Source organism: Alexandromys fortis, unplaced genomic scaffold (assembly GCF_014885135.2).
Source record: "Alexandromys fortis isolate MF-2015 unplaced genomic scaffold, M_Fortis_MF-2015_v1.1 scaffold_173, whole genome shotgun sequence".
NCBI lineage: Eukaryota > Metazoa > Chordata > Mammalia > Rodentia > Cricetidae > Alexandromys > Alexandromys fortis.
The window spans coordinates 2,490,927-2,514,933 of record NW_026068051.1 but is presented as its reverse complement, the minus strand read 5'-3'; the positions used below and the strand labels follow the sequence as shown (position 1 = coordinate 2,514,933).

The 24,007-nt window shown below is 46.5% G+C and overlaps 3 protein-coding genes and 1 pseudogene across 11 annotated transcripts in view; 2 read left to right on the top strand and 2 right to left on the bottom strand.

The window, feature by feature from the left end:
• Ggnbp2 (gametogenetin binding protein 2) overlaps positions 1 to 2,189 on the bottom strand; it is a 37,715-nt gene extending 35,526 nt beyond the window's left edge. For 3 of the 7 annotated variants that reach the window (XM_050119530.1, XM_050119531.1, XM_050119532.1), the window contains exon 1: positions 1,305 to 1,497. In XM_050119530.1, the coding sequence (XP_049975487.1) occupies positions 1,305 to 1,397 (93 nt within the window). In that variant the 5' untranslated portion in view covers positions 1,398 to 1,497. Of the gene's footprint in view, positions 1 to 1,304; positions 1,619 to 1,755; positions 1,771 to 2,000 lie in introns of those variants that run through there. The other 4 variants (XM_050119533.1, XM_050119534.1, XM_050119536.1 and 1 more) reach the window with 4 other exon arrangements.
• A 4,958-nt stretch (positions 2,190 to 7,147) lies between these two features.
• Pigw (phosphatidylinositol glycan anchor biosynthesis class W) lies at positions 7,148 to 12,754 on the bottom strand. Its single transcript, XM_050119527.1, has 2 exons — positions 12,612 to 12,754; positions 7,148 to 10,988 (listed from the first exon to the last, which is right to left on the bottom strand). The coding sequence occupies exon 2, from the start codon at positions 10,975 to 10,977 to the stop codon at positions 9,466 to 9,468; it is 1,512 nt and encodes a 503-aa protein (XP_049975484.1). The 5' UTR covers positions 10,978 to 10,988; positions 12,612 to 12,754; the 3' UTR covers positions 7,148 to 9,465.
• Positions 7,737 to 9,172, top strand: LOC126487006 (B box and SPRY domain-containing protein-like; annotated as a pseudogene).
• Positions 12,755 to 13,152: 398 nt separating the features above from the next.
• Positions 13,153 to 24,007, top strand: part of Myo19 (myosin XIX) — a 31,671-nt gene continuing 20,816 nt past the window's right edge. For 2 of the 3 annotated variants that reach the window (XR_007588239.1, XM_050119524.1), the window contains exons 1-6: positions 13,153 to 13,431; positions 14,079 to 14,207; positions 15,510 to 15,631; positions 18,504 to 18,642; positions 18,966 to 19,114; positions 20,953 to 21,066. Coding sequence is in view for 2 of the 3 variants with exons in the window: in XM_050119524.1 (XP_049975481.1) it covers positions 15,617 to 15,631; positions 18,504 to 18,642; positions 18,966 to 19,114; positions 20,953 to 21,066 (417 nt within the window). In the remaining variant the exon portion in view is untranslated. Of the gene's footprint in view, positions 13,432 to 14,078; positions 14,208 to 14,653; positions 14,684 to 15,509; positions 15,632 to 18,503; positions 18,643 to 18,965; positions 19,115 to 20,952; positions 21,067 to 24,007 lie in introns of all 3 variants that reach the window. The other variant, XM_050119525.1, reaches the window with a different exon arrangement.

The following is a 24,007-nucleotide window of genomic DNA, read 5'->3' as shown; positions in this document are numbered from 1 at the left end:
AGTTTGTTTTTTTTTAAACTATTTTAAATACAAACCCATTATAGTTATAATGCAAGAAAATAAGAAACCACAAACAGTACATACAACACAAATTCTACTTTATGTCAAGTCAAATCATTCTGCCAAGTCTCATTAGAAGTAAAAAGGAAAAAAAAAAACACGCTTTCCCTTGCAAAGTTCTGTCGAAGTGAAGCAGTCAATAGCTCTGCTAATCCTTTAAAAATGCTGCAGCTCTTAAATGAGACTGGCAAAAAGAAAGGCACACACTGACATCTCTACAATGACTTGCATTTTATATAAAATGTTAAAACCTTCTAGATACCTGCAAAAAAAAATTTTTCAGGAAGATAGGGATCTGCTCTTGAAAGGCAAAAAAAGCCAAAGGTTAGAAGATGGAGAGACATATACATCAGATCAACCGGTGAGTGTATAATCCAAGAGTGTCAGCAACAAAATGCAGATTTCAAAACTTGTTCAGAAAGGGTTCATTTCATTTCTTAAACCGTGGCAACCAACTGCACTCATTTCCTGCTCAGAATCAACTCAAAATTTCTGCCATTTCCTTTCCTGTAACGCAGGGTGGAGAGGATCGGCAATGGTATACTAACACCGAGTCTTCAAATGACGAGCCGCCCACGTTTGTCTCTACACCCATACTACGTTTACACATTCAATAATTTGGTCTTTTAAAAAAGGTTACTTGTGAACTAAATAAAAGCCAAGAAGGCCTATTTTGAAGAGTCACGGCTTAACACAATCATTTCCACAACTATAATATACGAGGCAATCCGAGACGTATCAGGAAATCAAATCATTTTAGTGGAATCTTCAGTGTGCAAGAGAATGTCCCTCTGCCCTGTCGTGATAGCTACAGTGTTAAAATAGAAAATACACCGGTAGCAGTGCAGCAGCGACATTTCCAGATAATTAGGCCTCCCGGAGGGTATGTGGTTTCTGTAGGGGGTAGGCCCTAAACGCCCAGCTCCTCCAACCCTTCTCCCGGTCGCGTGCTTCGGCAAAGCAGCGTCTCCAAGGAAGGAGTAAAGGTCCAGGGTTCTGAAAGGGAGGAAGACCTGGGGCGAGGACGTCAAAGTGCGTCCGGGGCGCTGGGCTCGGGGCCCGCCAAGGGGACCGAGGGGCTCCCTGCAAAGGCGAGTTTGTGGGGCCTGTCGGAGAGAAGGCGGCCTCGCCTAGGAGTTGCAACACACTCTTTCTCCAGTGCGCAGCGCTCGGCCTGGGGGAGGGGGAGGAGGGGAAACAGCTGCCAGGGCAGCAGCGGGCCCAGCCCGGCCCGGGCCGCTCACCGTGAGGGTGTCGTCTATGTAGAGGGGAATCTGCCTCCTCTCGAAGGGGAACTCCTCCTCCCCGTCCCTGCACACTGCCACCAGTCGCGCCATCGTCCCCGACGCTGCCGTTGCCACCGTCACCACCTCCTCCCAGCTGCCGCTGCCGCCGCTGCTCCTGCCGCTGCCGCTGCCGCCTCCTCCCAGCTCCTGCCTGCAACAGCCAAACCCCGCGAGCGTAAGCACCCGCCACCTCGCAGCACATTCGCCACGGGGGAAAAGGGGGGGGCGCGGAGCAAGAGAGGACGGGAGAGCCGCGCTGCGTTTCCCATCACCCGATTCCACACACGCTCGGCCAATCAGTGGCCCGCAGCACCGGGACCCGCCCCCTCGCGCCGCCTGCCCTCCCCCACCCACCCCTCCGCCCGCCCGCTGGCCTCCAGTCAGGGTCCAAAGGAGAGGCGGAAAGGACCTGCTGGCCCCGGGACGTCCCCGCCCAGCTCGGAAGTCGGGGTTCCAGGAGCTCATTCCCGCCTCGGCTCAACAGCCCATGCCCGCACCCAGCCGCTGACCCCTTCCCCCGCTCGGAGCGCCCCGCCCAGGCGGGGGGGACCCTGGGCTGCAGTTGCCCGGCGCCACCCCGCCCCTGGGAGGGGTCGACCCCGCCTCGGCTCTGCAGAGTTCGGGGGTGGGGGCAAGCTCAGACCAGTTCCTCACCCGGGTCGGAGGAGGGCTCTTGGTTCTGACCTTCACTGACTTCGTGGACGCCTCCCGGACCCCCACCTCAGCTCCCCGTTACCGGCTGACGAGGCCCGCGTCAGGGCCGGCCTGGGCGGGAGCGCGGCTGCGAATGCCGTTTCCTCTCCAGGCTCAGTCAGCCGCTCGCGCCACGGGGAGTGTGGGAGGGAGGGCGGGGGACGTGGGGAGGGTGGGGCCGGGAGGGGCCGCGAACTCCGGGCGGGGCCTGCCTCTTCTCGCGAGACCGCAGCCGCCTCTCTCGGGTCCAGACTTTCGAAATCTGCGTGTCGTGGTGGGGGGAAACTCCTTGTGCCATCGCGCGGGCTGATCGGCGCGGTGCCCCGGATTTATCAAAATGAGCACGAAATCGAGCCAGTAGACAGGCCGAGCAGGGTAGCCTGGTGTCTGTCCGTGCCGAACTAGGATCTGTTCTCCCGAGGGCGGAGGGGTTAAAAGCGCCCAGTCTGAGTGGACAGCATGAGTCCGGGCCCAGATAGGACTTAGGTCAGTGGTGAGGAGCTGAGGCTGTCGAGGTCAATGAGAACAGGCAGTGGAAAGGCATCTGGCCATGATTTCCAAGATTTGACACAGTCGGACTTTTCACCCCTGGAAGGTTGGAGGAACAGGCTCTGCTACCCTGATTGACCCGGAGCCGGCTGTCTTACAGGAAGATCTCCGAGAAGATGGATACGTGCAGAATTTGTTGTTACAAATAGAGACAAAGTTGAACGGTAGTCTATGTGTACGTTCTGACCAGAGGAACTCTTGAGTTAATATTAACTTAGGGACTCCCTTGGGCAAAGTACTGGTAGCGGCCAAAGGCCTTTCCGTCTGACCATCTTCCGAGAACCAAAGCTGTTTGTTGTAAAGACAATTCCTCTGCACTCTGCCCGCTGCCGCGTTCTCGGGTCCTACTCTGAGGAGGTCCGTTGTAAAGCCTGAACGATGGGAATTGTTTCGTCTTGATTGTTTTAACGATAAATCCAATCGCTGCTCGTATAATTGCCTGATCTTAAGGATAGATCTAATGTTTCCTGGTAAATAGACTAAGGCTATTGTTACTGACCTTTAAAAGGTATTTTGATCACATGAAGTCTTTGAAAGTCACAACAACAACAAAAAAACCCATAGTGCATCCTTAGCCATGTTGACTTATGACATTATGTGGTCACTGTTAGGGTAGGTGACATAATAAACTGGAAGAACCATTGTGTTCCCAAAGGTGTGATTATCTAGTAAATATGTCTTTGGGCCATATTAAAAGCAGTGTGAGCCATAGCCTAACTCCAGTAAGCATATGGCTTTGCAGTTTGCATGCACCTCACAGGTTCAAGTACACAGTTAAAATATGAATATTTTTAGAGAATCTTGTGTTTATATCTACAACTATTATAATCCATGTACCTGCCTTAGATCATTTGAATTTTAGGTTATGCTTGGTAACCAATATTGAGCCAATAAATTTATAGCCGCTAGCTTTAATTTCACTACTAAATACAGACCAGGTACTAGCAAAGAACAAGCTAAGAAGAAAATAGCAGTTGTGTAGTTAGAATACCTTCTGTTTTCGCTGTAATTATAGGCTATATTATTTGATATGGCAGTAGAATCAGTGGCAGACTGTTATTTAAATTAGTATGTCTGAGAATCTAAGTTGTATTTTTCTTTTCATGATCTGACAGTAGGAAGTTCTGTTTTAGCAATTAAAAATAGAAACACAAGCCCAGTGTGATAGTACATACCTGCAATTCCAGCACCTGAGAGGCCAAGGCAGGGAATTTACCATAAATTTGAGGCCAGCTTGGATTGCACAGACCGTATCTCAAAATAATAATAAAGTAAACAAATATATTAGATATTTTTTAAAAATAAATGTAAGTTCCTCAAAGGCGGGGACTTTGTCTGTTTGTATTCCCAGCACCTGTACTTGACACATTAGAGCTCAGTAAATCATTGTTGGATGATCTTTCTCATCTGAAAAACAACAAATCAGAGGGAGTCTTGCCAACTAATTCTGATTTTATGAATTCATTAGCCTTCCTTTAGGACCTTGGGAATTAGAAGATGGGAAAAACAATGTAGACTTTGTCCTTTTTAGTTAATACCTGTAATTAGTTGTCAAAAATATTAACTTAGTGAGACTAGAAAAGTATGGAGGGCTGAGAATATAATGGTAGAATACTTGCCTAGCAGGTTTAACGCCCAAGGTTTGGTCTCTAGTACCACAAAAATAAGTACATAAATACCATAAAAATAAATAGGACAAAAATAAATAAGAAAAGTGCCACTTGTGGAGGCACATCCCTGCATTCCAGAGGCAGAGGCAGATAGATCAGATCTCAGTGAGTTCTAAGCTGGTCCTATACAGTGACACCCTGTCTGTAAAAAAAAAAAAAAAAATTAACAAAAAAGCAACCAACCATATCCACATGACACATGTTCATTACGTCATAGAACACGCCAGGTGGTGGTGGCACACACCTTTAATCCCAGCACATAGGAGGCAGAGGCAGGTATAGCTCTGTGGTGTAGAGAGCAAGTTCCAGGACAAAAAGCTACAAAGTAAAACCATCTCAAAAAGACAAAAGAAAAGTCATAGGATAACTACTTTCTCTAAACAAATGTAGCAGTTGAGCTACTCTGCCTTCTGGCTGCCCCAACAGATAAAACTGTGGTTACTGGTACTGTGACACAGCAAAAAACTCAATCCACTTTCCTAGTCACGTTAACTTACATACTTTACTCTTATTGGCTAAATTTCAAAAGTCATACTTTTTAATTGAAATATAATCTAATGTAATTGTAGTCACCAAATACAAAGCCATCTTAACACAAAATTAGCCATCAAAAAGTTGAAGTAAGCAAAACACATTTAACAATTAGTCTATTTACATTAAATACCAAATTAAACACACCAGCCAGCAGCCATTTCTGATATTTTTGAAACCAGCTATGGAGCTGAGACTGGCCTTTAACTAACTCCTGATCCTCTGATCTCCATCTTCCAAGTCCTAGGATTCAGGTTTGTGTCACCACAGCTGGCCAGTATTATACCTGCCTTAAAATATATACATTGTCCAAGTATGGTGGCACCCACCATTAATTCCAGCACTTCAGAGCAGATGAATCTCCATGAGTTTTGAGTCTAGACCTGGCCTACCCAGTTCCAGACCAGCCAAAGCTATACAGACTATCTCAAGAAACCAAAAGAAATAATATACACATTGGACATCAGAACTAGAAATTAAAGACCCTGTGATTTTTTTAAACCTTTAGACTTAACAACTGAATGATCTGCTTGAAAATTTTAAACCATTCCAGTTCTCAGCAGACTACTAAGCCTTAATGTAACCGCATTTTTATTAGACTATATGCTTGAAGATTTCATTTCTCACAGATTTTCTTGATTCTCTTTCCCATAGTTGTGGCTGCCTTCTCTGGTCCCTTCCTGTTTCTCCAGCTTACATCCCACACTACACACACACACACACACACACACACACACACACACACATATATGCATGAGTGTTTTGCTACATGTATGTCCAATCTTGGCGTTATAGACAGTTGTAAGCTGCCATGTGAGTGCTAGGACTTGAACCCAGGGCCTCTGGAAGATCAGTCAGTGCTCTTAACCACTGAGCCATCTCTCCAGCCCCCCCACACTCCTTTTTCTGAGTTGCATAGGTTACCTCCCAACTTACAACTTGCTGACAGAGACATTATGCATAGAATATTCCCTGCTGTCTACCCTTTTATCCAAATATGTGTATCACTCATTAGCATTGCCTCAAAAATATCCATCTATGGAAAAAAATTTGATTCCTTCCTAGATTGGTCTTGGTTTGACACTTATAACAGTCCATAGGTGTTTCTTTTTCTATGACTCAATATTTATATCCGTTTAATGTGCTTTCCTTCACTAGACTGAAAGCTTCAAGATATTAGAAATTTATCTTTTGATGGCAGATCTCTATGACCTGCTCCATATATGGCAGTTTACAACCATTTGTAACTCCAGGCTAGCTTTGAACTCTAGCTCCTGCCACAGCCTGACTGCTCTGATTACAGGATGCATACCTTAGTTGTGCTTTATTACTGCATGCCTAACACAGGGTAGGCTACAACGAATCAGTCTTAACACTTGAATAGCACTTGAGAAACTGAGGATGGATGATCATGATCATAAATGCCACACAGTTGGTGTGGGAAAATGTTCTGTATTCCGTCGATTATATTTAAATTAACACTGATTGGCCAGTAGCCAGACAGGAAGTAGAGGCGGTCAATGAGAACAGGGGAATTCTGGGAAGAGGAAAACCCATTCCTCTGCAGTCCTGCCCTGCCACAGGAAAAGCAAGATGTGACTGCCTCGCTGAAAAAGGTACTGAGCCCTGTGGCTAACATAAGAATAATGGGCTAATATAAGTTGTAAGATTAATAAGAAGCCTGAGCTAATGAGCCAATCAGTTTATAACTAATGTAGACCTCTGTGTGATTTCTTTGGGACTTAACTACTGCAGGAACTGGGCAGGACAGAAACCACGACAACACAACAGTCTGAGCTACAGGGAGAGTTCAAAGCTAACGTGAACTACATAGTTAAGATCCTGTATCAAAACTTTGTCTTTTGGGGCTAGAGAGATGGCTCGGTGGTTAAGAGCACTGGCTGCTCTGCCAAAGGTCATGCGTTCAATTCCCAGCAACCACATGGTGACTCACAACCATCTGTAATGAGATTTGGCGCCCTCTTCTAGTGTGTGGGCATACATGGAAGCTGAATGTTGTATACACAATAACTAAATAAATAAATAAATCTTAAAAAAAAAAACTTTGTCTTTGATGGGAAAAAAGTAAAATGTATCAGGTACCTGAAAAAACTTGCTATATATATATGTGTGTGTGTGTGTGTGTGTGTAGCAGGAGGAATGGCTCAAATGGTGAAGAGCATTTGTTAGTCCTGCAGAGGACCCAGGTTCGATTCCCAATACCCACATAGTCATTTATAAACATCCATGACTCCATGCCAGGAGATCAAATGTTCTTCTAATCCATTCAGGCACTAAGCATGCTTGTGGTATACATACAGGCAAAAGATACATGCATACAGGCAAAACACACTTAAGAAGAAAGGAATAAATTTAATAAAAAGAAAACTTTAAGAAGATATATTGAAAATCTGTATTTTCTAGTCATGGTGGTACATACTTTTGATTCGAACTCTCAGGAAGCAAAGGATATCGGATCTCTATGAGTTTGAGGACAGCCTGGTCTACAGATTGAGTTCCAGATCAGCACACATAGTGAGATTCCCAATTAAATGAAATAAAGGAAGTGGAAAAAAATGGCTTAGTGATTCAGAGTACTTCCTTCTCTTCCAGAGGCCCCAGGTTCATTCAATTCCTAGCACTCATATATGGCAGCTCACAACTATTTGTAACTCCAGGCCCAAGGTATCTAACCCCCTTTTCTGGCCTCTGTGAGCTATGCACACCTGTGATGTACATACATGTAGGCAAAATATACACACATACAAAAATTTTAAATGACAATTCATAAATATCTTAATGTAAACATCATGTAACACAAAAATAATTTTACAATATATATTCATACAAACAATCACAAATACAATGGAATGATATATAGACAGTAAAAAATCCCACCCTCCATTTTCCAGTGTCAAAACTACCGACAGGTCGGGTGTGGTGGCTCATGCCTGAAATTCCTGTGCTGAGGCTGAGGTACAAGCACCACAGTGAGCTCCAGACAAAATGAAATCCTGTGAACAAGGTCTTTAAAATACTGACATAAGTTCCAGTAAGTCACAAGACTTTGTTTCGCTTTTTTTTTTTCATGAGGGTCTCTCAACATAGCCCGGCTGGAATCAGAGCCGGACCAGTTCTGTTCCGAGCACAGAGAGCCTCTGAGCGAGTTCTGCCTCTTCGAGAGATGGCTGGTATGCGGTATGCGCCGCCTGCGTCAGGTTGGGCAGCTGCTGTGATGGGCACCGCATCCGCCAAGGAGCTGCGAAACAAGATTGTGGACCAATGTGAGAGGCTGCAGTTACAGAGCGCTGGCATCACCAAGAAAGTGGTGGAGGTCCTGCAAGGGAAGAACCAGAAGCAGTGAGCACGGCTAGTGCAGCGAGGGAGCTGGTTATCCAGAGGTTGAGCCTGGTGAGGAACCTGTGTGAGCCTGAGGAACAGTGATTGCTGGAGCAAGTGCTCAGGGAAGAGGAGCGGGCTCACCAGAGTATCCTGACTCAGCGGGCACATTGGACTGAGGCATTGAAAAAGCTGGACACCCTCTGTACCAGCCTGGTGGGCATGCTCACTCATCTGGATGACCTCCAGCGTATTCACGAGATTGTTGAGAGAGCTGAGGAAGCAGAGGGCATTTTGGATCCCCAGGAGTCGGACAAATTAAGCTTTAACTAGAAGAGTGCTTGGAGCCCACTACTGACTCAGCTCTGGGCAACATCGGGTCTCGGGGCTCTCTCAGGCATGGAGGAGATGTCAATGAAAGGACTGTCAACCCCTTGTTGCATTTGTCTGAAGATTGAAGGACCCTGACCTTCAGTGCCAAGAGGTCCAAGCCTGCTCAGATGACCCAGAGCTCTTTGACCTCTGGCCTAATGCCTTGGCTGCCACCACCTTCCGGCCGGACTCCATGCCTGGATAGTGAATGTTCAGCACAGCTGTGCTTATAGAGAGGGTGTAGCCTCAGCCCAGCTGCCTAGAAAGGGTTCTGGTAGGAACTGCCGCCTGGACCACAATGCCTGCCTTCTCCTGGGTCTTCTCCCGTTATGATCAAGAGTTCCATTTTTCACACAATGGGCAGCATGAGCCTCTGGTGTTGTTTCGGTACCCAGCACAACTGGGCGTGCTGCTGGACCTCCAAGCAGGAGAGCTGGTCTTCTGTGAGCCTGCCTCAGGGACGGTGCTTCACATCCACCGCACGTCTTTCCCTCGACCGCTGCTCCCAGTCTTTGCTGAGGCTGACCAGCTCATTTCCATCCTTCACCAGTGGCCACAGTGAGGCCAGATCCACGCCCCCATCACCCTTGCAGGCCAGGCCATGCTTACAGCGAGTGTCCTCCCCCAGTGCCCAGTGATGTGTGTGTAGTCTTACCCGTGGGCAATTTTTAAAGAGATGGAAAAAATAAAAAAGCCGGGTGGTGGTGGCGCACGCCTTTAATCCCAGCACTCGGGAGGCAGAGGCAGGCGGATCTCTGTGAGTTCGAGACCAGCCTGATCTACAGAGCTAGTTCAGGACAGGCTCCAAAGCCACAGAGAAACCCTGTCTCGAAAAAACAAAAACAAACAAATGAAAAAAAAAAAAAACAAAAACAGAAGACTGGATTGCTGAGAGCACATTTCCTTCACATTTATTCTCCTCCACTAAAATAATGCTGTTCAAATATATATAGCCTACAAATTCATCACCAAAACTTTGTGGTTTTACCTTGTAAATCAAGTAGATAGATAACTAAGCAGTTGGCAAACATATAAATACCAAGCACAACTAAAGTCCAGGAGGCACCACTGTGCAGTGTATCCACTGTCAGGTTAATGAGACCAGTTGTTACATTTGACAGTAAGAAAAAAAACAGCTGGTTTCTGTTCAGAGCTGTGATTAAACAAAGACTGGGCTCTTTTTTCCCAGCTTCTAGGATTAGAGGTTTGGAATGTTTTTTATTTGTAGCAGGCAACTGTATAAGTTTCCAAGAACATGGTACTAGAGCCCCTTTAATTAGAAATTTGGCAAAACTCAAAATTATATCACTCAGTAACAGACAGCTAAGAAGCATCAGGCTAGAAGCAACCACCCACACACAAAAGGCTAAATTGGCCATTCTACGAGATACGGCTTCTACATTCACTTGAACTATATAAAGAGAAATGAAAAAGCTAACAGCCACTAAGAGAATACAACAAGTCACTTTTATCCAGTCTCTGATGTGTGTTCTATTCTTAAGCACAGACGACCCTGTTTGCACGCCAGCCATGTATATTGTCACATACCCCAAAGAGGAAATTATGCCTTCCCGGTTGGCATTTAGTAAGCCCACTCTCGTGCCACTACCATCAGTGCCATACAAAATTATCCTCTTGAGTGGAGTAAAGTCAAGAGCTAGCTGGTATAACACAGCAAGGCTAACAGCCACAACCCAGGACTTATTTAAAGGAAAAATAATCAAAAGAAGTGATGTTACTAATTTCACAACTACGATAGTAAAGAAAAAATTCCAGTGAACACCATATTCAGTTAAATGTTCCTGATAGCCTATGGATTTTATAATGACTAACCGTCCCATTCCTAAGACAACTAAGGGCCAGACAGAATACAGTGATTTTCTAAGATAATTAAATCTGGACCCTTCTACATGTTTCCCTCTAACCTCTGGACAAACCATTGCAGCCCCAAAAATAAAGCCACCTACTCCATAATCCATTGCCCCTGTCCCATAAAGCTCAGTTTTGGCAAATCTTCTAGGGAACAGTGGGAAATCCACAGCCAAAATGGCAATAGCAGTAAACACACTATTAATGACCCGGTAATAAGTGACGGCTGGACTGTACTCTGATTCTAGGCTGATTTGCAAGAAGTTTGCAAAGACCTTCTGAACAGGCACTTTGGCTTGGCAAGTCCTCCTCTGGTATATCTGATACAACAGCCATGCCCCACAGGCAACTGCAGTGAGATTCTCAAGTAGGATAAACGGAGACAACAGAGTCATAGTGATCACCAAGGGGACTACAAGGACAACAAAGTCCATGAAGAAGCGTGTGCTCCAGCTGTGTGAGAAAGAACACACGTGCTGTGAGAAAATGATCAAAAGGCCTCGACACAGGATACAGAATGCAGGGAAGCACAAGCCCTGGGTCACTTCCAGCACGCTGGTCCCGTTGAGATTACTGACAAAAGCTTCCTTCATCTGCTTTTGAGACATTTTGTTTCTTCCTGTGAAAATGATACAAAAGAATGGATTTGAGGGAAACAATATTGCTGTAAAGTCAGTAAATATTTCTTGGTTTCAGAACAGAAGTTTAGGGGATGGAGAGATGGCTCAACAGTTAATTGGCTGCTATTCTAGAGGTTCCGGGTTCAATTCCCAGCACACACATGGCAGCTCACAATTGTCTGTAACTCTATTTCCAGATCTGACACCCTCACTCGTACAAACAAGTGGGCAGAACAGAAGTTTACGCCCACCAGGTGGTGATGCCCCACCTTTAGTCCTAGCACTCAGGAGGCAGAGGCAGGTGGATCTCTGTGAGTTTGGGGCCAACCTGGCCTACAAGAGCTAGTACCAGGATAGGCTCCAAAGCTACAGAAAAATCCGGTCTCGACAAATAAAACAAAAAAGAAAGAAGAGTATGAAATTTCTTGTACAAAGTTGTATCTTCACTATAAGGCAAACTCACAACGAAAGTCCATTTGGAAGCTGGGTGTGGTGAAGCATCACTTAAAGACACAAGATGGTCCTTGCTTATATCCTTAGTTCCCAGCCAACTTGGCTACCTGAAACCTTGTCTTTTCCTAAGACAAGGTCTCACTGTGTAGCCTAGAACTCGTAGCGTGGAGCAAGCTGACCTTGAACTCCCCGGCCTCTGCCCCACCCCATCACTCGTGCTAAAAGGTGTGTGCTACCACGCCCAGCCAGACCTGGTCCTTAAGAAAGTAAATCTGGCCGGGTGGCAGTGGTGCACGCCTTTAATCCCAGCACTGGGGAAGCAGAGGCAGGCGGATATCTCTGTGAGTCAAGGCCAGCTGGTCTACAAAGAGCTAGTTCCAGGACAGGCTTTAGAGCTACAATCCTGTCAGAAAGAAACCCTGTCAGAAAGAGAGAGAGAGAGAGAGAGAGAGAGAGAGAGAGAGAGAGAGAGAGAGAGAGAGAGAGAGAGAGAGAGAGAGAGAGAGAGAGAGAGAGGAGAAAGAAAAAAAAAGAAAATCTGGGATATGAATCCCAAATGGCATGAGTCAGAAATTTCTTTTTTTTTAAAAAAAAAAAAAGATTGTTTACAGTGTTCTGCCTGCATGTACCCCTGAAGGCCAGAAGAGGGCACCAGATCTCATTGTAGATAATTGTGAGTGACTATGTGGTTGCTGGGAATTGAACTCAGGACCTCTGGAAAGAAGAGCCAGTGCTCTGAATCTCTGAGCCATCTCTCCAGTCCCTAGTCAATTGCGAAGCATAACATTCTCTCTCCCTCTCTCTGTATATATATATATATACCCACATACATATGTTTACATATAAAGTAATTTTAGCTATAGTTATATGCACATCGTGATATATACTGATATGTTATGAAAACCTTCAAGAAAGCTGCATATGCATTGCTATGGACTTTAAACTTCAGGAAGGAAGAGAGAGAAAAACTGTTCAGTGTATTTTAGTCAGGGTCCTGGCACCTAGAGGTGAACGCATGAGAGGCACGTTCTTCTTTTCCTCGTATACACACGGCCATATTTTCAGATTAAGGGGCTGGTGGGGATGGGATGCATTGTACACGCCAGAGCTCGTGGTTTCTTTTTCCGCAGCCTAAACTCTCCTCTGTCACATACTGAAAAGTTACTCACTGTGAGGGCACACACCCGTCGATCAGACACGAAGCACTGTGTGCACTGCCCCTGAGGTGGTCCACGCGGGTCTACTTGGGCCCGGCATCGGCATCTCACCGTAAGTGGCCCTGCTGTTTTGGCCTTTCCCAGACGGATCTCGTCACAGCCACGCCCCGTCCGGGACCGAGGGTCTTCGGCGTTGACAGAACAGGCTCCCACCGCACCAGCCCGCTCCCTCCGCTTCCGCCTCGAGGGCAACGCTTCCGGCTCGGCGCGGCGCAGCCTGTTCTTCCGGGCCCGCAGATTCCGCGCGCCCCTGCCCGGGATGGCGACGGTCCCCGCCCCGCTGGCTCCCCACGCCTTTCGGTGTATTGGGCTGGATTCGTTCCGATCCTCTCGAGACCCAGCCGTATGGCGGTCCGAGAAGGCCGCGTCAGACTCGGCCACGGCGACCTGCACTAGACCGGCTCCCGAGCCCCCGGAAGCCACGCTCACCCACGCCGAAGTCGGGAGGCCACAGAAACACCCCACCTTACCCCAGGGTCTGAAAAGACCTCACCTTTCCCGTAGCCCGCCGGCCAGAGCCTGCGGCCCGGGACGGACCACGTGCGCCCGGCGCCGCGTGTGCACGCCCCGCCCCCGGGGAGGAGCCGCCGGGCTCCCGGCCACTTAGCCGGGGCTACTGCGGGCCGCGGGCGGGCGAGCCGGAGTTGCGGGCTTTCTTTCCTAGGCGCTCCCGCTCTTTCTGCTTTCTTCCCTCCCCGGGCTCTTCCCACCGCCTCACCCTGCCCACCTTCCCGGTTGGGACTACACGCTGGGCTCCCAGACCGTGGGACCGGTGAGTGCCACTCCCCGCCTAGATCCGAAGCCCCTCACGGCCCGAGGGGTTAGGGAGGCCAGGGTGTGCCTCTCATAGCTGACGTGTGAAGGAGGCACCTCACCTTCTAATTCATTATTTCTCTTTCTACCCTCTTGGGACCTCAGGAGGAGGTAGCACAGCTTTTGCCCTAGACAAGGACCTTCACGGTCACTTTCCAGCTTGCCAGCAGGGGGCCACAAGGGGTTGTTTCTGGCTAATCGGGACTGGACTTCTGTCCCTTTCCTTGTCCTACCCAGGGACGGAGTGAGAGGCGTAAGGAAAATGCGCCCTTGACTAGGGTCACATCCACCTTCCCGGAAGGACGTAGTCTCTCAGTGCCAGGTGCTTCGAGTGGCATCCCAGCCCTGGGCACCGCTGGCGCGTTGCCAATGCTATAAGTGCCGGTCCCGCCAGGAATCTGGAGCAAAGAGGGAAGGACCCCCAAGACCCTAACCCATCTATTTCCCTCACAGTCTTCCGACTGTCCTTCCTGCCCGAAGAGAAACTAACTGAAGCAGGGGCGGAGGAGGAGGGGGTTGTGATCGGGTTGCCACTTGCTTGGACTTGGACTGGTCTTTTACCTATTCATTACTCCCTTCTGTCTACTGTGGTCACGCCCTTCCCAGAAATTCTTGGTGGTAACCGAGAGAGGAGAGAGCCGGGAGAACTGGAGGAAACTGCTCTGATCTGACTTGGCTTCAGCCGGGAGCTGACGCTGCACCGTAATCAGCAGCCTTTCCTAAGCTTTCTCACAGGTACTTAACCACACGGGCCATAATTTTACACTCTGTGGTATGGTAGTATACCATTGGCAATTGTGTGAAAACGAGAGTTAGAGAGCTCCTGCGCCGTGTTTTAGGAGGGTTGTGAACTTTGGGTTCTAACGACGCTGTTGTGGTCTCCTGGTTGGCCTTCCAGCTGAGTCTCCAGAGACCCTCGGGTGATGGAGTACAGTGTACAGAGTGATGGTGTCTAGCCCAGTCCTGATACCCTTTTCTGTTTGAATTTTCCTCTCCCTGTTTCCATGGAAGTCCCTGGTCCTGATTCTTTAAAGACTAGGTGTGGTCAGAGCCTCAAAACGTCTGTAGCAGGGTTAATCCATCAACCCATATTCGATGTCCCTCATCCTCAACCCTCTTTGCTAGGCAGGGATTGCGGTCTGTGAACGGCCATGTCTGAGTGAGGCTTGCCATTTTTTCAGATCCTGCCCTCAGGCTGCTCCTCCTTTCAGGTGGGTTCTTCTCTCCGGCTCTCATCTCGATTGTTTGAGACAAGGTCTTACCTACAGTGTAGCCCAGACTGGCCTCAAACTGAGATCTTCCTGCCTCAGCCTCCTGAGTGTTCCCAATCTCAATCACAACTTTTGGGCAGTGGACCTTCCATGCCTGATCAGTGGCCCCAAATGGGTTATCAACTCTATAGGTAATGCTAATATTCATACTCAGTGATAATCAGATTTGTACTGTGCTTTCAAACCTTGACCTCATTGACCTTCACAAACTTCCGAAGTAAGGTAGATTAACTATCCCTATTTTCAAGGTGAGGATTTGGGGTGATAGGGTTGCCGTGGAGTCACATACTCATCCAGTGACTGAACTGTGATTCCCTTCTCATACAAGAGCTTCCCAGGAGCATAGAGTTGACTCCAGGCACATTCTCCACCAGCTGATGACTACGTTTACATGTTTACAAAGGGCATTTCTGTCTAGTGGTGACGATAGAGCGAGCCAAGGTTATTTCTCCCCAGTGTCTTCATTCTCCACGACGTACTGAACGGGAAGATTTTGCAACCCCAGCCCATCACTTACTTACCTTAAAACTGCCCCTGGCCTTTTTCTGTAAGGGAAACGCCAGAAGGCATCCCAGGTCATCTCTGGAGGCTCTCAGCAAAGTTTCCTAACTTCTTGATTAGCAAGGGAAAGCACAGACTCTCACTCTCTGCCCAGGCCTGCCCGATTCTCATTTGGGTGCCTCCTGCTTGGTGGGAGGAGCAGGAATGAGTCACCCCCAGAGAAGCCATCACCTGTGTGGCCCTTGTCTTCCGTCTCACGCTACAGGTTCCAAGAAGACTTGGCTGAGTCTGCTGGAGTGATGACCTCATGACCAGGTTGATAGACAGTACTGCTTGTGTCTGTGACACAACTCTGGCTGCCCACGCTAAAGCATGATGCTCCGGCAGGTAAACCCTCAACTGATGCCATCAAGCAGCAGAGACACTTTCCTGTGTGCCTGTCTGCAGGAAAGATTGCAGTGTTTGAAGCTGGAAGGATAGGAAGGACCTGTTCTTCAGATAGTCATTCCAGCACTCTTCCTGAAACGCCTGACTTGAATGTCTCTCTTTTTGTGGCTTTGGGTTCTTTTCCTTGGAGTGCATAAGGTAGGCTAGGTAAAGGAATTCAGGTCACTTTGATGACCTTAAGTGGGGCTTATCCTGGTGGAAGTCCCTGCCAGGGTGTTTTATTGAATCACGGTGGAAATTTGGGGTTTCCAAGAATGTTCTTTGAAGCTAAGCCTTTAAGAATAATAAACAATTAGCCAAGTTGGCTGGGCGTGGTGGCCCACACCTTTAGTCCCAGCAGTTGGGAGGGCAAATCAGTGAGTTCAAGGCCAGCCTGGTTTGCCTACTGAGTTCTGAGACTGCTGGGGCTGTAGCAAGAGAGAAACCCTGTCTCAAAACAAACAAAAGAGCCAAGTGGAGAAGGAACATTAGCAGTCCCGACTAAAGATGTCTGCCTGTGCAGAAATACAAGGGAAGGCAGCTTACGTGGGAGTCCAGCATTCTACCTCTGAAAAGGCTAGTATCCTTGGCCTGCAAGGTAGGGACCACCCTTCACTGTGGAACTCTTCCTCATACACATAGCATCCTTTATAAGTAGCTCAGATGCAGAGAGCAAAAATTTGCTGGAATTTGATTTTCCTAAATTCTGTCCCACTATAAGGGCTCAGGGAGTTTGTGCTCTAGCCAGGATAACCAAGGTAGGACTGAAGAAAGCCATGACAGGTGCAACTAGACCATCCTGCTATTTTCTAGGAAATGGACTTGAAGGCTACAGAAAAACAGGCAGGACAATTGTCTGCTCCTTCCTTCCTTTTTTCCTTCCTTCCTTCCTTCCTTCCTTCCTTCCTTCCTTTCAGTCCTTGTTATATAGTAGGCACTACACTTGAATATTTTGTTTCATCTTCACAGTGCAGTGCAAAAAAAATATATTAGTATGTACTATACAGTGCTGTTCTGTGCCCATGCTGGAGACCAGACTCAGACAAGTTAAATGGCTGACTCAAGGTCACATTCATTATCGGGAATTTGGAAAAATAAAGAAAGGCAATCAAAAGTGATATTGAGGTTATCTAGTACTACTGTCTGAACACACCATTTTAAAAAATGTCTAGACTTTTTTGCCCTAATTTTTTTTCTATTCTTTTCTCTTTTTTGGTGTTTCAAGACAGGGTTTCTCTGTGTAGCTCTGGCTGTCCTGAAACTAGCTCTGTAGACCAGGCTGGCCCCAAACTCAGACTCACCTGCCACTGCCTCCTGAGTGCTGGGATTAAAGGCACACATTATCACACCCTAGCTCTTGGGTTTATTTGTTTGTTTGTTTGTTTGTTTGTTTGTTTGTTGAGGTCTTTCTGAGCAGCCCTGGTGAGGCTTGAATTCACGGAAGTTCCCCACTTCTCCTGAGGGCTGGGATTACAGGTGTGTACCACCATACCCAGCAATAACTACTTTTTTGGGAGGATATTTTACAGGCCTTCCTAAACCCTGATGTATGTATGTATGTATGTATGTATGAATACCTAAGAGGTAGGCACAATCACTATTCCCATTTTAGTGTTAGGAAAATTGAGATAAAAAGAGATTAAAAAACTTAAATAAGATTGTACAAGAATAATGGTGGAGTCAGGATCCAGACCTGGGTAGCCTAGACTCCATTTCCACTCTATTGAACTGGGGTCTCACCTGTGCTAGGCAAACACCCACTAAACCATATCTCCTACCCTTTACTTTTTTTTTGAGACCAGAGTCTTAAATTGGCGAGGCTGACCTTGCACCTAACAATCCTCCTGCCTCAGGAAAGAGTCCTTCTACCAGGCTCAGTACAATCTAGTTTTCTTTGTTGTTGTTTTGTTTGCTTTTCAAGACAGGGTTTCTCTTTATAGCCCTGGTTGTCCTGGAACTAACTCTGTAGACCAGGCTAGTCTTGAACTCACAGAGATTCACCCGCCTCTGCCTGAGTTGGGATTAAAGTCATGCACCACCACCCCCCAGCATAATCTAGCTTTCTAATCCAAGCTCTTGGTACTATACTCAACTCCCGGTTGAATCAAAACTTCCTGAATTGCAGCTGGTTTTGTAAGTAGTCCTTTCTTCCTTTCCTTTCCTTTCTCCCCCTCCTCCCCCCTTTCCCTTCTCTTTCCTTTCTTTTTCCCTCAGTCCTTGTTCTTCCATAGATTCAGCTATAGGCTGTAGCCATCACCCTCGAGAACAAGAGCCTTCTGTCTGTGTACGTTGTGATGAGCCTGAAACTCACAGTCTTGAAGAGAAACGCATTACTATGCTGCTACCTTGGCTTGTTCCTGAGGGGCGTGAGCATTGCAGGTTCACTAATCTCATTAGAAACACAGCCATACCAAGACTTCTAAGCTGGTTCCAACCAGGCGCCTGTCTTCTCTTCCCTCTCGTCCTGTGCTGTACAGACAGCAGCTCTGTGAGACTGGTAGCCTGTGGCCTAAAAGTTGCCTTAGCTGGAGCTCACAACATTGATTATTAATATGTACTGTCAAGGCCTTGACTAAGTGCTCTATGTGTTTCTTTTTCCCCTTAATCTTGGAGTTGAGTTTATCACCCACCCCCAAAATAAAACAAAACAAAATAAAAAACCATGGCTCATAAGAGGTGAATTACCGAGGCTTTCACTCTTATAAGTAGCAGAGCTGAAACATGAGCCACCTGGATCTTGTAGAAACCTGTTCTTTCTCCTGTGCGGGCTTTGCCCTTATTAGCTGTCAACTGGTCTGAAACCCAGGTCTCATGGCTCTTGTGTTGTTCCCAGGTGAACGGTCACAGTTCAGGCTCTGATGCCCAAGGTAGGGCATCCCTCAAGGGAGATCTCCAGGAGTTCCTGGGTGGGGAGGCCCCACTCCATCAGCTGGATGACCTCACCAAGGTGAATCCTGTAACACTGGAAACAGGTATGGGCCTTCCTCCTCCAGGCTGCTCCAAAGAACAGGGATGTAGCGAGGGTCTGCAGCACTGTTCCCCAGCTCACACCAAGCACTGATACTCCTGACCTGGCCCCTGCCCCAGGGAACCTGGCACTGCACCTGGGCTCCCCAGGGCAGGCTTTGCTCTAGGTTTGGGACTCGTCTTAATTAGATCTTATATCTATTCATCAGGGAGCTACAGGGTTCTAATGGCACTTAGCTAATTACAGAGGGAGGGCTGCTTCGCAGATGTGTGTCTGGCGTTCTGTCTGCATTTGAGCCAGACTTTGCTTACAGCATCTTTTCCTCAGTCCTGAGGTGCCTGCAGGCCCGGTACACAGAAGACATATTCTATACCAATGCTGGCTGCACCCTGGTAGCTCTGAACCCCTTCAAGCCCATCCCTGAACTCTACGCACCAGAGTTGATGCTAGAGTACCATGCTGCGTCTCAGCCTCAGGTAAGACTCCTGCCTACTGGTGCCGTGTCCCTGCCCAGCAGGAACTCTCAGAAACTGAATACATAACTAAGGTACAATGTGGATGATAAATACTAAACTGAGATTGAAACCTAAAATAGAAACATAAAACAAAGGTATTATTGTTGTTGTTTTTATTATTATGAGAAAGATTTACAGGTAGGAAACTCCATTAAGAAAATGCCTTCAACCCGTCAGTGGTGGCACACACCTTTAGTCCCAGTACTTGGGAGGCAGAGGCAGGTGGATCTCAGTGAATTCAAGGCCAGCCTGGTCTACAAAGTGAGTTCCAGGACATCCAGAACTGTTATACAAAGAAACCCAGTTTCAAAAAACTAAAAACGAGCTGGGCAGTGGTGGCGCACGCCTTTAATCCCAGCACTCGGGAGGCAGAGGCAGAGGCAGGCGGATCTTTGTGAGTTCGAGACCAGCCTGGTCTACAGAGCTAGTTCCAGGACAGGCTCCAAAGCCACAGAGAAACCCTGTCTCGGAAAAAAAAAAAAAAAAAGAAACAAAAAGAAAAAAAAAATACTTCCATGGGTTGAGGAGATGGCTCAGAGGTTAAGAGTGCTGTCTGTTCTTCAGAGATCCTGAGTTCAATTCCCAGCACAACATGGTGGCTCACAACCATCTGTAATAGGATCTAATGCCCTCCTCTAGCATGCAGGTGTACATGCAGAATAGTTATACATTAAATATAAATAAATAAAATAAAATAAAAATCAAGATTGCATTGTGTGGAAACGTATAGGGCATTGTAGGGTATTTTCTTAACTAGTGATTGATGTGGGCGGGACTAAAACATTGTGGGTGATCCTGGTTGCTATAAAAAAGCAGCATGAGCAAGCTGGTAAGTAGCACTCCTCAAGGACCTCTGCATCAGCTTCTGCCTTGGGGTTCTTGCCCTCCTTAAGTTCCTATTCTGACTGCCCTCTGTGATGAACTGTGATGTAGAAGGAAGCAAGTAAATCCTTTCCTCCCCAAGTTATGTTTTGTCGTTGTGTTTTGTCACAGCAATAGAAACCTTAACTAATACAAGCAGTAACTTAAGAAATTTTCCTCAAATTATTTTTTTTGGTTGGCTTTAAAATGAAGATATTTATTATTATTTTCCTCAAATTATAAAGTACATAAAATAAGCAGCAGAATCAGACTATTAAAGAAAAATGTAGAGGCATCTCAGTTGGTCAAGTGCTCACGTAATATACATAGATATGAGTTCCAGCCCCAGAACTGCATAAGCCAGGTGTAGTGGAACTTGGGAGGTAGAAGGAACAGAAATTCATTATCCTCAGCTATCCATAGCAAGTTCTAAACCAGCCTGGGCTACGGGAAAGCCTGTCGGGGGCAGGGGAGATAAGAGCCTTGAAGGAGGCTAGAGAAATAGTTCAGTGGTAAAGAGCACTTTCTGTTCTTCCAGAATACCAGGAAACAATTCCTAGCACCAACGTGTTGGCCCAGAGCCATCTTTAACTCCAGTCCCAGGGAATCTGATGCCCTATTCTGGCCTCCAAGGGCACTACACACATGGTACAGACATGCATGCAAGCAAAACACCCATCCACATAAGACAATTTTTTTACCTTAAAGAAATGAAATCAGATGAGAGCATAAAGTATTAAGGTCATAGAGTGCTGGAAGGTGGCTGCACCTGTGCTGAGAGAACCTAACCCTGGTGGATGAATCAACCACAGGAGCTTTGGGTTTTTTGGAAGAAACGTGCTAGCACTGCTCCTGGTAGCTTCCTGGTGTCATTTGTCATTGGATCAGCCAGTCTTGAAAACATGACTCACGTGACCTTCCACTCTTTGATATTTCAGAAATTGAAACCCCACATCTTCACAGTGGGTGAGCAGACCTACAGGAATGTCAAGAGCCTGATTGAGCCAATCAACCAGTCCATCGTGGTCAGTGGAGAGAGTGGAGCTGGAAAGGTAGAAGTGCCAGTTTCTTATCCTGTCCCTTATACCTGGCCAGGTGAGCACAAAGGTGAGGACCATTGTCTGTGTCATCAGTGGCTGCTGCCTAGTCATTCACAGGCAGGCTGCCGGAACCAGGTCAACCAGCACCACACCAGACGTCAGAAGCAGCCTCCACTGCTGGCTCTGCCGCCACCCTGGGGAGACACTCCTCCCCTTGCACCTTTATCTTCTCATTGGAGGTGCTTCTGGGGGTCCCTAGAAACAGCAGTCAGATGTTGGGGAACCCAGCATGAGGTACATCAGGTAGATTACCTCTGAAAGACTACTAACATTACAGGCATCAGTCATTTCACTTCTGAAATGGAAGGTAATAGAGGGCCAGCACCTGCATGGGACCTGTTTGTGAACATAAAGGAGCCTGTGTTGTTTGACATGATGATACACATCTGTAATCCCAGGATTTAGAAGGCAAAGGTGATGTAGGAGGATCACAAGCCAGCCTGGACTACATAGTGAAACTCTTATCTATAAATAAATGAAGTAAACATAAAACAAAACAGGAGCCAGTACACATAAGGCATTTGGGTGGCATGTTTGGCACATGGTAGCGCTCCTTCAAAAGTAGCTGGTTTTTCAGGTTCTTGCCCTGATTTCTTTTTATTATGGACTGTGATGAGGACATATCAGCCAAATAAACCCTCTTGCTTTTGGCTTAAAAAAAAAAAAAAGTAGCTGGTTTTACTATGGGAAAAAGATTAGAAGAAACCAAAGCCTACTGGAGTTGAAGCTGGAGAAACAGCTCAGCTGTTTAAGGGCACTTGTTGCAGCCGGGCAGTGGTGGCGCACGCCTTTAATCTCAGCACTCGAGAGGCAGAGGCAGGCTGATTTCTGTGAGTTCGAGGCCCCAAAGCTACAGAGAAACCCTGTCTCGAAAAACCAAAAAAAAAAAAAAAGCACGTCTTGTACTGACAGAGGGTCAAGTTCAATTCCAGTTCAGATGGTTAATAATCATCTGAAACTGTTACAGAAGATCCGAAGCCCTCTTCCGACCTCTATGAACGCTACACCCATGTGATGCAGACATACACTCAGGCATACACCCATACACATGAAATAAAAAATAATAATAAATCTTGAAAATAGCTAAATCCCTATTGAAGTTGTCAGTGATAGCAAAGGCAGTGTATGAGAAGCTCCAGGTATGGCCATGAGGCCTTACAGATAGCAAGACCTCAGCAGATGAGACGGGTATTACATAACCAAAGATTTCCACCACTCCCCAGCTGCCTCTCCCTTTCCACAGAACTGTCTGAGGGCTTCTTTGGACTGTAAGCCCCTTTGCCTACAGTCACCTGTCAAAGAGTTACTGAACATTAAGCACACCCTGGTCTCTGCAGACTAGGCATAGATGCTATGGGCAGGAGCACAGAGAGAAATGCAGTACACATTGTGACCTTAGTCTCTAAACAAAGGAAGACAGTAAGCTAGAGAGGCCATAGCTCAGCAAAGTACCTGAAAACTCACTCCCGGACAAAGAATTGTTCACAAGAGTACTTGGGACTGAGGTAGAACCTGACTTAAGATCAACACATGTGCCTTAGTCCTAGCACTCAGGAGGCAGAGACAGGTGGATCTCTGTGAGTTCGAGGCCAGCCTGGTCTGCAGAGTCAGTACCAGGAAGGCTCCAAAGCTACAGGAAATCCTGTCTCAAAAAAAAAAAAAAAAAAAAGGCTCCAAAGCTACAGGAAATCCTGTCTCAAAAAAAAAAAAAAAAGGTTAATGCAAATAGCTCAATAACGTTTCACCGAGTAGCCGTTATGGCCATTGACTAGGCCTGCCTTTTGGTTTTATTTTTTCTTTAACATTTAATTAGTTCGTTGTGGGTTGAGCAGCACTATACAATACACATGTAGAGGTCGAGGACAACCCTTGGGAACCAGTTCTCTCTTCCACCATGTGGATCCTAGGGGTAGAACTCAGATCATCAGGTTTGGCAGTGAGAGCCTTTACCTGTTGAGCATCTTGTTGGCCTTTTGTTTTGTTTGTATTTTTTCTGTATGAGGAATTAAACCCAGAGCCCTGAATGTGCTGTGCAGGCTTGCTACCAATGAATTCTATTACATCCCCAGTTCTCATTTTATTTTTTAATTTTGAGGCAAGGTCTTGGTAAGTTGACCGGAATGGCTTTGAACTCACTTACATAGTTCAGCCCTCTTCTGGCTTCCATGGGCAATAGACATACACATATTAAAATAAAATAAACTTTAAAAAGTACCTACTTCTCTGTGGACAGGATATAAAATTTATTAATTTGTTTGTTTATTTAGTGAGGGGGAAGCCTACTTCCAAGTATAGTCAGGAGGAAGGCCATTTCTTTTCCTGCCCCCATATTAATTGGGTGACATATTTCCATCTACAAAACACCTGAAACAAAAAGGAAAACTAAGTTGTCTGGGTTCAGTCCCAACACTGGAAACTCAACTTCTTTGCATACTGGACTGAGAGTATGACTGAGTGATGGACTGCTTGCCTGGCATTCACAAAGCCCTGAGTTCAATTCTTAGCCCCACCAAAGTTAAATAACTAATCAAACCCCAAGTCAATAGTGAAAAATAATAAAATAGAAAACAGAATAATAGAAAAAAATGAGTGAATTCCAAGGGCTTTTTTTTTTGTTTTGTTTTTGAGGTGTAGGGATTGAGCTTCAGATCATATATATGCAAAGCACATATCCTACCACTGAGCCGCATTCCCAACAAACTACTTTTTTTAAAAAATATATTTATTTATTATGTATACAATATTCTGTCTGTGTGTGTGTCTGCAGGCCAGAAGAGGGCACCAAACCTCATTACAGATGGTTGTGAGCCACTATGTGGTTGCTGGGAATTGAACTCATGTCCTTTGGAAGAGCAGGCAATGCTCTTAACCACTGAGCCATCTCTCCAGCCCC